Source organism: Aulonocara stuartgranti, assembly GCF_965226115.1.
Source record: "Aulonocara stuartgranti genome assembly, chromosome: 11".
Taxonomy (NCBI): domain Eukaryota; kingdom Metazoa; phylum Chordata; class Actinopteri; order Cichliformes; family Cichlidae; genus Aulonocara; species Aulonocara stuartgranti.
Genome location: NC_138947.1, coordinates 30,966,842 through 30,982,466, shown reverse-complemented (window position 1 = coordinate 30,982,466; position 15,625 = coordinate 30,966,842). Strand labels below are relative to the sequence as shown.

The 15,625-nt window shown below is 43.1% G+C and overlaps 3 protein-coding genes across 7 annotated transcripts in view; 2 read left to right on the top strand and 1 right to left on the bottom strand.

The window, feature by feature from the left end:
* The window catches only part of LOC309716714 (protein spire homolog 1-like), a 36,905-nt gene extending 32,221 nt beyond the window's left edge, over nucleotides 1-4,684 (top strand). For all 4 annotated transcript variants that reach the window (XM_082550687.1, XM_082550685.1, XM_082550686.1 and 1 more), the window contains 5 exons: nucleotides 240-377; nucleotides 594-664; nucleotides 792-819; nucleotides 1,092-1,393; nucleotides 1,943-4,684. In XM_082550687.1, coding sequence (XP_082406813.1) covers nucleotides 240-377; nucleotides 594-664; nucleotides 792-819; nucleotides 1,092-1,393; nucleotides 1,943-2,198 — 795 coding nt within the window. In that variant the 3' untranslated portion in view covers nucleotides 2,199-4,684. The remainder of the gene's footprint in view (nucleotides 1-239; nucleotides 378-593; nucleotides 665-791; nucleotides 820-1,091; nucleotides 1,394-1,942) is intronic.
* A 417-nt stretch (nucleotides 4,685-5,101) lies between these two features.
* On the top strand, nucleotides 5,102-11,661 carry drc9 (dynein regulatory complex subunit 9). Of its 2 annotated transcripts, none has more exons than XM_082550576.1 (10): nucleotides 5,102-5,114; nucleotides 5,500-5,620; nucleotides 5,808-5,842; nucleotides 5,921-6,043; nucleotides 6,179-6,263; nucleotides 6,374-6,520; nucleotides 6,620-6,694; nucleotides 10,836-10,967; nucleotides 11,049-11,138; nucleotides 11,506-11,661. In XM_082550576.1, exons 2-10 carry the CDS (start codon nucleotides 5,501-5,503, stop codon nucleotides 11,614-11,616), a joined length of 918 nt encoding a protein of 305 aa, XP_082406702.1. In that variant the 5' UTR covers nucleotides 5,102-5,114; nucleotide 5,500; the 3' UTR covers nucleotides 11,617-11,661. The 2 variants fall into 2 exon arrangements, with proteins under 2 accessions (XP_082406702.1, XP_082406701.1); XM_082550575.1 differs by lacking the exon at nucleotides 5,102-5,114 and adding an exon at nucleotides 5,157-5,261.
* A 28-nt stretch (nucleotides 11,662-11,689) lies between these two features.
* Nucleotides 11,690-14,279, bottom strand: LOC309716645 (uncharacterized protein). Its single transcript, XM_082550574.1, has 5 exons — nucleotides 14,078-14,279; nucleotides 13,512-13,653; nucleotides 13,263-13,301; nucleotides 12,831-12,974; nucleotides 11,690-12,728 (listed from the first exon to the last, which is right to left on the bottom strand). Exons 1-5 carry the CDS (start codon nucleotides 14,159-14,161, stop codon nucleotides 12,550-12,552), a joined length of 588 nt encoding a protein of 195 aa, XP_082406700.1. The 5' UTR covers nucleotides 14,162-14,279; the 3' UTR covers nucleotides 11,690-12,549.
* Nucleotides 14,280-15,625: the final 1,346 nt, after the last annotated feature.

Here is a 15,625-nt window from a genome sequence, read left to right as displayed (position 1 = left end):
TGCAGGAAAAAAGTGTTCACTGTTTTTCCCACATCACGATTCTACTCTGAGCTGCCGTTTCTTTCACTGAACAATGAGGATATTTTTATGACCCAATTGTAGCCCGGACCCACTCTCAGTGCTCTTAAAGGTGCAGGAGAGTTGTGCATGTGTGTGCTGAATGAAAAACACTGAGTCCTGTGTTTTGAGTCTGCTGGGTCCACTGACTGCTGTGCGTATAATTCTTGTTGTTGCTGCAGGAGGAGTTTTGTTTTCCTGTGGAGTGTCTGTCTCTGACGGTGGAGGAAGTGATGCACATCAGACAGGTGCTGGTGAAGGCAGAGCTGGAGAAGTTCCAGCAGTACAAAGACATCTACAATGCCATGAAGAAGGGGAAGGTAATACATCTTTTTATTGCCTAGGCTAATTCTATTATAAAGAAGTAATCTCTCTTTAATAAACAGGGATTACTTACTCTTTCTAAATGAGCACAGTTAAATTATAACACCATAAGTGGGTTAGGGAAACAGTATAACTTTTATCCTGAGAAAAATGTTTTTTTGGTTCCAAATACCTTCTTTATATTTACTGCGATCTCTATATTTCTGTTGCAGCTTTGCTTCTGTTGTCGAGCCAAAAGGTTTTCCTTCTTCACCTGGTCCTACACCTGCCAGTTCTGCAAAAAGTAAACAATTTCAGATGATTATCTTCATCTTTTTCATTAATACTCTTCTGTTTATAATTATTTAAGGATCTATGGCTGCTTTCGTTTATTCCTTCTCCTGTAACTTCTGTCAATCGTCTCTTTGCAGGCCTGTGTGCGCACAGTGCTGCAAAAAGGTAAGGCACGTGGGATAAATAAGTCCTCTTCTGCAGTATCACATCTTTGTGCTGGTGACAATAAAGTGGACCTCTTTAAAATAAATAAGTAAATAGTGTAAGATACTTCCTAATGTGGCAAATGGTGGTCACTGATCTTTGGCTCATTGCTTCCCAATCAACCAAATTCAAACTGACGACACTCTTCTCTCTTGTTTTGCATCATTACTGTGCTTCCATACGCATTGTGAGGAAGTTTTATCTCTTTCATACATGCCTTCCATCTCTGACAGATGCGGCTGCCATCCAAACCTTATTCCAGCTTGCCCATCTACTCCATTGGCTCCACCAACACTCTCCCCAGGGAGAGAATAAGTGCCATGGCTTCTGTAGGACAAGGACTGTCAGTGGCTGGAGCCCCAGGTCCATCTAAACCAGGAGGGGCTGCTGCATCCCCCGCTTTGAAAGAACCTGCAAAAGGAGCATCTAAAGGTCCCAGAAAAGCTCCTGGGGCAGCGACAACAGCAGCAGCTGCTAAAACTGACAAGTCCTCCAGTAACCCACAGCGCCACAGCATCCAGAAGACTATGTCTAAGTAAGAGCTATGAACAACACTATTCAAACTAGAAATAGCAGTGCAACAATCAAAAGGAGGAGATCATACATCTCGTGTTCGTCATCACAAACTGCACACACAATGCAAAGTAAAGGCCTTGTTCATTGTAGCTACTACTGCTTGGTACAGCGTGTCCTCTTCAGTCAGAAGATTTGTTGGGTGTTGCTGACATCTAGTGGATAAAATTGCAACTACCACATCAGAAACTGCTTGGCTGATTGTCAAACTTTACCAAATTATTCAGCGTCCTTATCAGAAAAGCAGCAAGACAATCATGAAGTTTGGATTTAATTTACCTGTATTATCATGCATGACTGAACTTTTCATTAAGTCTTTTCAGGATGAGTTGTTTCATGTGTTTTTTTGTTTTTAAACACATTTAATTGATATCCCATGGATTAAGTTAGCTATGAATGCACATTTTAGATCATTTGAAACCAAAGCTAATTCACATTGTTAATATATCAAAACAATGTTGTGTTTCGCTCCCGTTCAAGCCGAGCTCCTCTGCTGTTTCTGTCTCTGTAGGTTTTCGAAGCACGGCTCTTTAAAGTCTCATGAAGAACTGGAGCTTCCCCCAGAGCTGACAGAGGACTGGGCTACCATGGAGGTCTGTGTGGACTGCAAGAAGTTCATCTGTGACATAATCGCCTCCAGCAAACACAGTCTGTCACTGGCCACCAAGAGGGCTCGCTTAAAACGCAAGACACAGTCATTCTACATGTCCTCCCCTAAAGATAGGGAGGAGTACCATCCCTCTGAACGAACAATCAGTGAAATCTGAAACTCTGTATCTCTCCTTCTGGCTGCTTCCAGCTCCAATGGCACAACACTGGATATGATCTTACTGTATTAGTGGACGTGAGTCGGAGAAGGCTGCCTGAATGGCTGTAAGAACCTTGGTGGTGGATAGTGAGGTTTCTGGCTGCTGTGTCCTGATCGTGATCAGCTTCTCTAGACAGTACTGTAGATCTGCCAGTCTTTTTTGTGTTTTTTTTTTTTTAATAATATCATCAATATATCAGAAATACCTTTAATGTGTGGACACAGGCATTTGACTCAACAGAGACAAAGTGCAAAGGGGACTGACTTCCTTCCTCCATGATGGTGCCACGGTCTGCTCCACCTAAACTCGCGTTCACATAAAAAGCACAAAACAGAAAAGCGATCGTATTGTAAACGAAGAGTGACGGTCATCAAAAAGAAGATAAAACTGTACATTTTGTATGGGCTATAATTTAGTTTTTTACATGTATGTACAGTAAATAATTACTCGATAAAATGTCACCCTCTGTTTTCAGTTCAGACTTTTGCTGATGATGCTCAGGGAGACTCTCACTCCTCTCTGCTATTGACAGCGCTCTTGAAACCATGCTTCCTTGAGGAATTCAAGCTAAATTACCCGTTTTATTTTCCTCCAAAGGTTGCTACACAAAGAGAAATATCACCTGCTTTTATGTTGACTATAGTGCCAAATAATAACTCCTTAAATAAATATGTCACCTGATGTAGTTATTGATTTATGCAGTGGTCTTGCTAATGGAGGAAGACCACCTCAAGCGCTCCAGTCTCTGTTAAAATGAAATATTCATGTGTAATTAGACAATGATCAAAGTTCTTTAAAACACTCCTGTCATGCTTTTTATTTTGCCATCTATAGATTGTTGTAATATATTAAACATTGCCACGCTTCAAATACTGATACCAGCCTATGTCTAAATAATCTCTCGGAGTCAAAAGCTCATGCAAACGTTGTGTTTGTGAGGGGCAGCCAATCAGAATAAAGTTGATCTGGCTCCATCAAGGCCCAGTATATGATAAACAAGGATTTTAACAAAAATATAGAGATTAAAATAAGCCCTCTGAAAAACAAAGAAAAACATTTATCAGTGTTTAATGCTAATAAATATTATAAATGTACTTGATCAGATCTGTGCAGGTGGTTTCGATCAGGGATAAGTGACAGCAGTGTGGTGCTCCAGTTATTTAGTTTTGCCTTTCTCAGAAATATCTTATCAAAGGTGCTTTAGGGGGAAAAAAGGTCAAAACACAGCTGAGGCTATGTTATTGAGATTTCTAGTCCCTACCATTAACTGGTAAATGCCTTTTAAAATCTCTTAAACTGCACACCACTTGGTATGCACAGATGTCTCTAAGGTGCTTTTTTTGTTAATTTGTGTGGTATAAATAAAGCTGATTTGAACTTTTTCAAAAGACAAGTTATAACATTAATTAATTCTCCAATCAGTCTAAAATTATGATCTCACCACAATCTATCCCAGCTTACTTTTGTGATGAACCAGTTTTGATCAGTTGTGAAGTTACGCTTGCACCCTGACGAGCTTCTATAGACAAAAATCTCCAACTATCATTAAATACCGACTTGGAAATGGAAGCATTTGAATGACATCACCTGTTTCTAGGCAGAAGCAAAAGCACAAGCAAAGTATCTTTGATTAAAGGGAATCAAAACATCTAACAAATGTTGAGTTCACCTGCGATCCCCTCACTCCTACTCAGAGGCTGACTGAGGAAAAACACAATTTTAGGACTGTAACAATAATAATAATAATAATAATTTCAGACATTACTATGACCCAGATGGTTCAGATTTGCCTTTAAGTATTTTACCTGAAATATGTCCATTACAGCATCTTTTCAAAACATACCTTAAACTGATGCAACGCTCTTGCTTTCCCATGAATCAAGTTAATGATTTGTTTCTGTATGTTTGCAAAGATGAATCATAATACATAAAATAACAGCACGCTGCCCAGCTTTCAGTCACTCAGAGTTAATGTTAATACAATGCCTTTATGATTTCTTTTTTGTCATTCATAGTCTCACTGGCAGAGAGATATAACTTCCTCATAGCCCGGATGTTTATTTTACACTTCATCGCATTCCACGTCTTTTCATATTTTGCCTTAAAAGATGCCTTTTGTTATCGCTCTCATCTGTTGAACAGTCGTCTGCTGTTACTGTACATACATCGTTTCAAAGGGTTTGTTCTAACGTTCAGGTGTGTTGCCTCAAAGATGACAGTGCTGACAATGAGACTGCTGTAGAGCTGAGAGGGAAATTGTCCATGTGTGAAGAACAGGAGGGCTGCGAAGTCTTCAGAAGAAACCTCTCGGTGTGACAGACAGCATCATGCATGTACTACAGTGTAGCTTGTACCTTCAGTCTGTATTACCTTCAAGCTGTAACTCCCTGCAGAGAGTGCAACAAATGACAAGTATAAACAATAAACTGTAATGCAATAGCTGACCACAGCCTCATCATTTATTTATCCTCATCATTTATTTATTCATCTTTTATTTTAAAGTATCCAAAAACATAATGCCTTGTTTTTTCAAGTGTCTCCAAGTGTCTAATAGAGTTGGTAGGAAGTCTTTATTCAGTCCTGAATCATAATTTGATACCCATGAGGGTTACTAACGAAAAGAATTCAATTTCTTTTTAACTATAAAACACCAAATCATAAAACACAACAACAACAATAATAATAATAGTAGTAGTAGTAGTAATGGTGTTGTAAATAGACAATCAGAAGAAGGGAATTGTGTATATTTTGTATAATTTTGTATGTTATAATCTTTTATAATGCCTGATTGACCGGGGAAAAACAAGTTGTTCCTTTAGATTTTATTTATTAATGAATACATCATTTGAAGTTAACAAAAGGAGTGTTAAACAGGTCTGTAAATGTTTTACTCTGTCAATAAAGTTACAAGGGGAAAAAAGTGGCATTGTTACCATAGTAACATAAAGCCTGAACTTTATCTCCGGCTCTGGTTTCGTGTTAGAAATGGTTACTGGTATTCACAAAGCGAGAAAGAGAGAAGTAAGCCACAGTTTTTGCCTGGTACCCCTGCCACGTTCTTTGTCGTGAAGCGGAAATGTTAGCTAGCGCCGAGCCTAACGTTTAGCCTTCAGACACCAGTGCCAATGTCTCCGAGGTTCAAAGAGCTTGTGGTTTATTTCCGCAAGCAAGCTCTTAGACAGCGCCATGCTAAAAATAACCCATCTTTAAGAGTGTAACTTTGAATCTATCTGTTCATCGCTGCCTTCATTTTCTACAGGATGTGTTTATCCAGGATCCAGAGTCTGAGACTGGTAGCAGTACTGGAGGACTGTTCACACCAGCTGGAAATACTGGGACATATTCTCGCAATGCGGATACGCAGGGAAAGACCTGCACAGGTGATTTCACAGTATTACCACGATAACATCTGTCAACAGCTGCCTGCTGCTTTGATCTAGCAGTGTTGTGAAAAACTGTGTTTTGGGCGTTATTACATGACTGTGTGTGTGTGTGTGTGTGTGTGTGTGTGTGTGTGTGTGTGTGTGTGTGTGTGTGTGTGTGTGTGTGTGTGTGTGTGTGGTGCAGGAGAAAGCCAAGCTCAGGAAGTTGACAAGGGATTGGTAAGAAGCACAGAACACACTGAAAACAAACAAATAAACAAAGCCATTATTTATTCTCAATAATTCATCTCACTGCAGTGAATACATCTCACAGCTGATGTCCAAGCTACATTTGGAGCTGGAGGAGAAACAGTGTTTTAGCTCTCTGCTGCAGGCTGTGGAGGAAGTCGAGCAGAGGAGAAGGGATACGAACATGAAAAGGTTCTTCTTTGAATGATTTGCCAGTAATCCTGACCTTGGTGGTAAAAAAGAAGGGGGTGTTCTAAATAGAGGACAAGGAGAAAAAACACATGGAGAAATAATCAGCATCTATAATGTAAGTCACTCTCCTTTCAGGGAGGAAATGAAACAAGTGGACAAGAGAAGACAGACTCTTCTGAAACAACAAGAGGAGCTCCAACAGAAAACTCTCAAACTGCAGGTAAGAAACTGACCCATAGGGAACAATTGTGAATGAATAGCTGTAAGGGTCGAAAAAATAAGAGTTCAGTAATCCCACTACTTGGTCTCCATCCGGACCTGTATCTGCAGGTCATACACCATGAAGCAAACAAGAAAGATCGTTTGTTAAAGATGAGAAGCAAAGAGAACATTAAGGAGAACGACACTGGGCTGCAGCTCAGGAAGATCCAGAGTGAGACCAGTCAGGCTGAGGCACTGCTGGAAGGGCAGCTGGAGGTAGGTCCAAATATAAGACACGCTCGGCTCTACATTTTAGATTTAAAGTCAAATGTTTAATGACTAAATAATCACCTTCATTGGCTCATCCTGTCTCAGCTGCTGAAGAAACAGTTGAAGGAGGAGGTGAGAGTTCACGAGGAGTCTCAGAAATTCCTGCTGAAGCAGCATGAGGTTGGTGAAGTAATACTATATGCAGCGTTGTGCAGCTGTGTGGCTTAGAGGCTGTACTTCAAAAAGGAGTTTTTCCTTCCCACTTTTGCCAAGTGCGTGCTCATGGGCGGTCATGTAGTTGTTGGGGTTTTCTCTGTATTATTGTGGGGTCTTTACCATACTGTATAAAGCACCTTCAGACAACTGTGTTGGGATTTGGTGCTACATAAATAAAACTAAATTGAAATTAATTAAATTAGCTTTGGAGCAGTTCACTTGAGATCGCTCGCTATTCAAAAGAAGATTTCCATCTGCTGTAATTTTTTCCCTGGTATTTTATCTGTATCCATGGAGAGCACAAGGAAGTCGCTAGCACAGAACAGGGTAGGCATCGATGACAACAAATATGACATTTGTTATAGATAAAGTCAGAAATACTATCACAGAGAGACACAGCGGCGGAGTTGGGTTGCAAAGCAGCTTTGAGATGAACTGTGTCAAGGCTAAAGCAGCTTGAATAACTTGAATTCGCCATGTGATTGGATTCATAAGCCATCAGGAGATTTAACTAAACCAACACGCGGCCACGTCCAGATGCCTTCCTGACCGCTCCGCTCCGACTATCCACTTTTCTTGTTTTTTACCTATTTTTTGCTCTGGTTTACATCCCAAAATCCTCTAGTCTTATAGTATACGACAGCGGATCACTTGTAAACATCGGTGCCAAGGTTGCACATCTAATCTTGGACACTTTTAATCCTGACCCTTCCTGGCCGCCAGAGATTCTACGCGGCGCGGAGAACAACAAAGGACGGGCCGCTCATCCGAGGCACAGAACAAAGAAGCGCCGGGGAAAACGCGCTGGTATTAGGAACAGACTGAGACAGCAGGCGCATCGCGCACCACTGCCCAGTATCCTACTGGCCAATGTACAATCCATGGAGAACAAGCTCGATGACCTAAGAGCAAGGGTCACCTTCCAACGTGACATGAGGGACTGCAACATTCTGTGCTTCACGGAGACATGGCTGACCCCCACCGTGCCGGACCAGGCCGTAACTCCGTCGGATTCATTCTTTGTGCTCCGCGCGGACAGAACGGCAGAGTCGAACAAAACCAAAGGTGGGGGAGTGTGTTTCATGATAAACAGAAAGTGGTGTGATGTCAGGAGCATTTCTACTCTCTCCAGCGGCTGCTCGCCACATCTGGAGTTCCTGAGCATTAAGTGCCGCCCTTTCTATCTGCCCCGTGAGTTCACCTCAGTCATCGCCACGGCGGTCTACATCCCACCCCAAGCGGACACAGGTATGGCTTTGTCCGAATTACATGATGTGCTGAGCTCGCTTCAAAACAAGGACCCGGGAGCAGCCCTCATTGTAGCAGGAGACTTTAACAAAGCGAACCTCAGACAAGTCATGCCAAACTTTTACCAGCATGTCTCGTGTCCAACGAGAGGGGATCGGATTTTGGATCACTGCTACACGCCATACAAGCAGGGCTACAAAGCTGTCTCACACCCGGCTTTTGGGAAGTCTGACCACAACGCCATCTTCCTCATTCCCCAGTATAAACAAAGCATACGGAGGGAAGACGTGACCAAGAGGGAGGTAAAACGGTGGACTGCCCAATCAGAAGCTACGCTACAGGACGCACTCAACGACGTAGACTGGGACATGTTCAGAGCATGCGCAGTCGACATCAACGAGTTTACGGAAGTAGCAGTATGCTTCGTCAATATGCTAGCGGAGGAGATTATCCCCACTGCGAGAGTCACCACATTCCCAAACCAGAAACCGTGGATGGACAGATCGATCCGCACTGCAGTAAACGCCAGGACCGCCTCCTACAACGCGGGTCTCGCCACTGGCGATATGAGCGCCTACAAAGCGGCCTCATACGGCGTGCGGCGCGCGGTGAGAGATGCCAAACGCAGGTACCGGGAACGTGTGGAGTCCCGCTTCCACCAGGGCGACACACGGAGTATGTGGCACGGACTACGCACCATTACGGACTACAAAGCCAGGGACACTGCGCCGATCAACGCCGACTCTGCATTCACCAACGAGCTGAATCGGTTCTACGGCCGTTTCGAGGTTAGCCAGGCGGCTAATGCTATCTACCGCCTGACTACCGAGGACAGTGACGTCATCAGCGAGAGACCGGTGACCAGCATCGCGGAGCATGACGTCCGAGCGGCACTGAGGAGAGTGAACACAAGGAAAGCGGCGGGGCCAGACGGCATCACCGGCCGTCTGCTGCGCTGCTGTGCTGACCAGCTAGCAGGTGTGTTCACTTACATCTTCAACGAGTCCCTGGCGAAGTCTGTGGTCCCCACATGCTTCAAAAGATCCACCATCATCCCTGTGCCCAAGAACAGCAACCCCTCATCCCTGAACGATTACCGGCCAGTTGCACTGACCTCGGTAGTAATGAAGGTGTTTGAGAGGCTGCTGTTGAACATCATCTCCTCCTCCATCCCAGACACCACAGATCCGCTGCAGTTCGCCTACAGATCCAACAGATCCACAGAGGATGCCATCGCCCACGTCCTACACACCACTCTCAGCCACGTGGACAAGAAACAGGGTAACTATGTGCGAATGCTGTTTGTTGATTACAGTTCAGCGTTTAACACAATAGTGCCCTGCAGACTGTTCACAAAGCTGAGGGATCTGGGACTTAACAGCCGTCTGTGTGCATGGGTGTTGGACTTCCTCACTGGCAGAACTCAGGTGGTGAGGGTGGGCAGGTGCTTCTCCAACAGCATCACCATCAACACAGGAGCCCCTCAGGGATGTGTCCTCTCGCCACTGCTCTACTCCCTCTACACTTCAGACTGTGTGGCCACCCATGGCTCCAACACCATTGTGAAGTTTGCTGACGACACAGTGGTGTTGGGTGCCATCTCCAACAACGATGAGGCGGCCTACATGGATGAAGTGAAGAATCTGGCATCGTGGTGCCAGGACAACCACCTCCAGCTGAACGTCAGCAAGACCAAGGAGCTGGTGGTGGACTTCAGAAGGGGTCAGCACAGAGACTACAAGCCCATCATCATCAATGGAGCGCCAGTGGAGAGGGTGCAGTCCTTCAAGTATCTTGGTGTCCACATCTCCTCAGACCTGACATGGACTGCCCACATTCAGGTCCAGACCAAAAAGGCTAGGCAGCGCCTGTATCACCTACGACAACTGAGGAAGTTCAGGGTCTCTCCAAAGATCCTCAGGATTTTCTATACAGGCGCTGTGGAGAGCATCCTCACACAGAACATGACATCGTGGTTTGGGAACAGCTGTGTGAAGGACCAAAAAGCTCTCCAGAGAGTGATCCGTACAGCAGAACGCTGCTGCAGGATTGCTCTCCCCCCGCTTCAGGACACCTACACCAGGAGATGCCGGACTAGAGCAGCGCAGATACTGAAGGACCCGTCCCATCCTGGCAGCAAACTGTTCCAACTTCTGCAATCTGGTAGAAGGTTCCGCATCTTCCGGGCAAGGACAGAGAGACTCAAGAGGAGCTTCTATCCCCAAGCCATCCGTGCCCTAAACACACACACCCGCCCTCTCACATCATCTATAATTGACTGAGACAGGACTCTTCCAGACACTAAACCAAGGAACAATGTACATTTCAATTCCTTTAATTTTAAATATGTTTATATTGTCTATCCTGTAAAATAGTCAGATGTCTATTCATATTAATGTACAGAATTCACCTGCTTGCTGCTACTACTGCACATTCACCCAGTGTATATACTATATGTATGTACATATATATATATATATAATGTTCTTCCTCTACACCCCCCCCCCCCCCCCCCCCAATTTTTGCACATGTCGAGGAGCGTGTCAGGCTACATTTCACTGTGTGTTATACTTGTATAACTATGCATGTGACAAATAAAGAACCTTGAACTTGAACACTGTGCTCAGTTTTTTGTGTGTGTGTGTGTGTGTGTGTGTGTGTGTCCTTTCAGTTTCTCTAAAACTAAAAAGCTCTTTCCTGGTTTGTCGCTTGTATGGATTCATAGTTTCTGTGGTTTGGGCTCATCTTTATCAAGTAGCTGATCTTTTTGTGTTTGTCATTCTCCAGAAGACTGTTTATCTCATTAATTTGATTGCTGATAATATGGTGAACCTAACTTTGCACTGTTGCTGATCAGGAGCTGCAGCAGCTGCTGCATGAGCTGCAGAAGCACACAGAGCAGATGGTGCAGGAGAAGAGCAAGCAGCTCCACAACATGTGCTTCAAAAAGGACCTGAACTTAGACAGGCTGGAGGACATGAAAATGAAGGTTGGCGGCTCACGGTGCTGAACAGATGCAGATGCTAATTAGTTCGTTATTAAGTGAATGTCAATTACTTCCTGATTTCAGTTCAAGGAGATGGAGCAGATGGTGATGGAGGACAGGGAGGAGCAAGAGAAACTGTACCAACAGCAGGCACGGATCAGAGCTGCCACCAAGGTAACAGTATCCAACACAGTTCATGCTCTTTAAGTTCGGTTGTTCTCGTATTCAAGAACAACGCTAAGGAATACGGGGGTATTCAGCAGGCAGAATGAACATGGACTGCGGCATATTCATTCCCAACCACGGCAGACGGCTGCCCCTCTCTGAGTCTGGTTCTGCTGGAGGTTTCTTCCTGTTAAAAGGGAGTTTTCCCTTTCCACTGTTGCCAAAGTGCTTGCTCATAGTGGGTCATATGACTGTTGGTTTTTGCTGTATGTATTATTGTACGGTCTACCTTACGATATAAAGCACCTTGAGGTGACTGTTGTTTTGATTTGCCGCTGTATAAATACAACTGAACTGAATCCCTGTTTCTGTGCAGCTGCAGGCCTGGTGGAGAGGCTGCATCGTACGCCGAGGACTCTGCGGTTTTAAAAAAGCTGAGAAAGGCAAGAAAGGGAACAAGAAGGAAAGAAGGAAAAAGAAGAAATGACTTTTTGATAGTGCTGCCGAATGTCATTGACATGATCATCTGAATAAAAACAAACACTAATGCAGTATGTGAAGTCTTTATTATAAATATAATAGCAGTTACCGTTACAACAGTTAAAACTCATTCATTCATAGTCCTCTTACTCAGTTTTATGTACATAACAAAGTCACAGTTATTTTATATTAAGCAATATCAAATATAGAGACACAGGAAATCAAAATTACCTCTGGTAATAAATACTACTAAATAGTCTACTTTTAATGACCATAGGCCATACATTTTAACCCAAGCCCATATCATGACGTGACAGACATAAGATAACATTTGGTAAATGGCCTGTATTTGTATAGCGCTTTACTAGTCCCTAAGGACCCCAAAGCACTTTACACAACCTGTCATCCACCCATTCACACACTGGTGATGGCAAGCTACATTGTAGCCACAGACACCCTGGGGCGCACTGACAGAAGCGAGGCTGCCGGACACTGGCGCAACCGGGCCCTCTGACCACCACCAGTAGGCAACGAGTGAAGTGTCTTGCTCAAGGACACAACGACCGAGACTGTCCAAGCTGGGGCTTGAACCAGCAACCTTCCGATTACAAGGCGAACTCCCAACTCTTGAGCCATGATTGCCCCCGATTAGAACATTTACATAACAAACAAAAAGCTTTCCCTCATGTCAACTAAAAGAGACCAGAGCGAAAAATCAACAGTCATGATGGTCAAAATGCCCACAAAACAGCTCTTTTTTGTGTTTTATAATAATAAACTGCTTATCTGGCAGAGTTTTTGATTAGCAGAGACATTGTTACCTCTCACCTCCAGACTGAAAATGTTTGCCCTGATACTAAGCTGAAGTTATAATCGTGGCTACAGTGTTTCTTGAGTCTGCATGTGTGTGTACATGTGGCACACTTGTGAATCTTCCGTTTTAGCTGGACGGCTGGCTCATATCAACATGCATGCTGTTGTTGTCTCCAATGATGGTGTAGCTGACGTGGGAGCTGTGGATGCTGACACTCGGATGCTCTTCTGATGGAGGAAGTGGTGGCAAAGCAGCATCCTGTGCTGACTCCTGTTTCCCACCGTAGCAGCTAAACCTCATCTGACCTGTAACACAACTCAAATTAAAAGCTTGCACTTCACATGAGTGCAGTCGGCATAGCGTATTTTAAAGAGATGTTCAGCTGGCCAGGCTTTGCTGTTACACACCTTTCATGTGGCGCTCAGTTTCCTGCATGAGAGGCTGACACTCGGCCACTGTATGGGTGCCGTTTCCAATGACGCAGTCAATCAACGTGGAGTTGCTGATGTTGACGATCAGTATTGTTGACGGCGGACTCTGAAGGGCCATTGCTGTGTGACGGGGAAAGCAGGAGAAAAGGGAAGAGAAAATGAGAAGTTGTTGATCCATAGTGATGTCACAGTTTTAAGTTCCTGAATGTGCGGCGAACGTCAAAAAAAAAAACTTCCATCACGCATACAATTAATATGTGTAATGAACCGCAATGCAGTACGCCTCCAGGCTCGTGAAAAATAAGTAATGGAAAACATAAAGATGGGGAAAAGGGGAAGCAAAAGATTTTACCAAAAAAGATTTAAGGAAGCCAACGTTTTATTGAACATATAAAGTTAAAATGTTACCTTGAATGTTTTTATTCTCCTTGGGCTGATGAGTTTTAGCTGTAAAGGCAATAAGAGAGGGAAGGTTACTTTTTTACTAATGACACATTATCTTTCCAGCTTACACAGACAAACTGAAAGTTCATCGTGATTATAACGACAAAACACAAATAAACAGATGTATTCATGCAATTATAGTTATGTAAAGAATAAATGTAAAATCTACCTCCAATAAAGTCATTTTTGTTCGGTTTTGTTTTTGTTTTTTACCTGAGCAACATGTGACTTTTTCACACATCACAGGGTCAAAAGGCAGGCAGAGCAGCTGACAAGCCCTTATGCAGCTCTTCTGCACCGCTCTTTGCACCAATTGGATCACGGTGGCCACGGTGGAGGTTTTAGATGGCATCACCTGGAGGGAGGGGGCACAAAAAAATACATTAAAAAAATATGAGTATGGATGACATGACGTCTTTTAAAATGAAAACGTGTTTTTCTGCAGAGGCAACTGAGTCGGCGGTTTTTTCGTCTGCAAACCACATCCCACCCGGACAGGCCACCTGTGTATTATATCTAGGTCACGTGACGTCTTCCCTACAACAAGTCGATGAGAATTTTCTTTCTTCACGAACAAAACACGGAAACCGTGCTACATCCCAAAGAAGTTTTAAACTTAAGCAAAACTACTTTAAAAGTATTTCCTCCACATTACAAATAGTGAAATGAAATACATGGTATTCTACAATAGGACATGATAACTTAGAAGAGAGGCATACTCAGATTTCAGACATGACATCCCGCCCGTTATTGAAGCAGAAAGCTCTAAATAATCTCACCTGATTTAACAAGCTTCCTTCTTTCGTCTTTGCAAAGCTGTTGTTAATAAAAGGAGACAGTGGCAGAGGGTCAGTGCTATCCATCTTTCGCCAGTTTGTGATACTGTCCTTGTGAGACGCGCTCGTACTCACGCCGACTGATAAACCGTAGTTTGGGAAAAGCCCCTGCGCATGCGCACTTTAACTCGGGGTTTCCATGCAGTTAACTTCAGGTTCAGAGGGGTTTCTCTGTAATGTTTGTATTGCTGTGGACATTATTCTGTTACACTTTTGTGTTTTATGTGATTGTGATGAGACAGTAACATTAGAGATGCTGTTAAACACTAAGTTAAAGATTTCCTTCTTTATTTTCACGCAGATGCGACCTTCACTAAACCTCGGACTTTTTATTTTCCCCTTGAAATCCAAAACATGTCCTAATGATTTATTAACAAAAAAGACACGATCAAATCTAAATTACTTATATTTTGCACTGTAGCATCGAGGCCGATAGCATGAAATGATGCAACTTCGTGCAAGTAGGTTTTGGTTTGTGGTTAGCCTGCTGAGGCTGCTAGCAGGGTAGCCTAACAGAGAAATCTTTTCAATGTGTGAGTGAAATCTTTTTAAATGCGCCCAATAAAGTCAGATAATAACCATTTGTTCTTCTAAATTATGGTATTACATGAAATAAGTATAGTTATAGATGTATATAAAGCAGATAAAGACTGTTAACAAGATAAACAATAACCGGTCATTCTCATGAGGTAATGGGGCATCCCCGCACACGCATACTGTTTCAGTGGCGAGGCAAACTGTGGGCATCTACCGTAAGCTAATATGGCACACAGCAACAAAGACCCAGAAATTAGTGTAAAATCACGAATCAACTTTTAAAATGTTTTCTTGTAATGTATTAAAGCTTATTCTAGCCCCCATGTCCGATTATTATATAAGTAGCATTTACCTGTCGAAGCTGGGCGGGTTAGAGCAGATGTTTCACAAGGCATATGTCTGATTTCTAACCCCTTGAGAGTATAAAGCTACTATAAAAAGGAAATCTAATCATCATTGCCTTAAATATAAATCGATGCCTGCTACCCGTCATGTAACCTAACAATGACCACAAACCCCTTGTTTAGCTTTTGTCAGTTAAACATGGCTCGTCATAAACTTGACCACAAAACTCTAAAATTGGTTATTGCATTACAAGTAAGATGATATCTTTCTTACATCTTTCTCCATTTCTGCACACCTGTATACATCCACAACACAGACGGGCAAGGAAGATTACTGCAGGGGGCTGCAGTCCATCAGGAGGTTGCAATCTATCGGGACCAGAGATGGGCAGTAATGCGTTACAAGTAACGTGTTACTGTAATCTGATTACTTTTTAGAGCAATAGAGCAACAGGACCGCTTAGTCTTTGACTTTATTTATTTTCTGCTGTGTTTTACTTGCATCTATTTGAAAGAGTGAGTGTAAACACAAAAAATATTTTATTTTATGTGCTGGAATGTGTAGAAAATAGGTTTAAATGTTAAACTAATTTATTCAAGTCAGAGAATG

Coding starts and splice junctions, on each gene's coding strand:
- drc9 (XM_082550576.1), top strand. CDS start 5,501: ATGTGTTTATCCAGGATCCAGAGTCTGAGACTGGTAGCAGTACTGGAG. Junction 6,521..6,619: donor TGCTGGAAGGGCAGCTGGAG/GTAGGTCCAAAT, acceptor ATCCTGTCTCAG/CTGCTGAAGAAACAGTTGAA. Junction 6,695..10,835: donor TCCTGCTGAAGCAGCATGAG/GTTGGTGAAGTA, acceptor GTTGCTGATCAG/GAGCTGCAGCAGCTGCTGCA.
- LOC309716645 (XM_082550574.1), bottom strand. CDS start 14,161: ATGGATAGCACTGACCCTCTGCCACTGTCTCCTTTTATTAACAACAGC. Junction 13,302..13,511: donor AAAAGTCACATGTTGCTCAG/GTAAAAAACAAA, acceptor TTGCCTTTACAG/CTAAAACTCATCAGCCCAAG. Junction 12,729..12,830: donor AACTGAGCGCCACATGAAAG/GTGTGTAACAGC, acceptor GTTGTGTTACAG/GTCAGATGAGGTTTAGCTGC.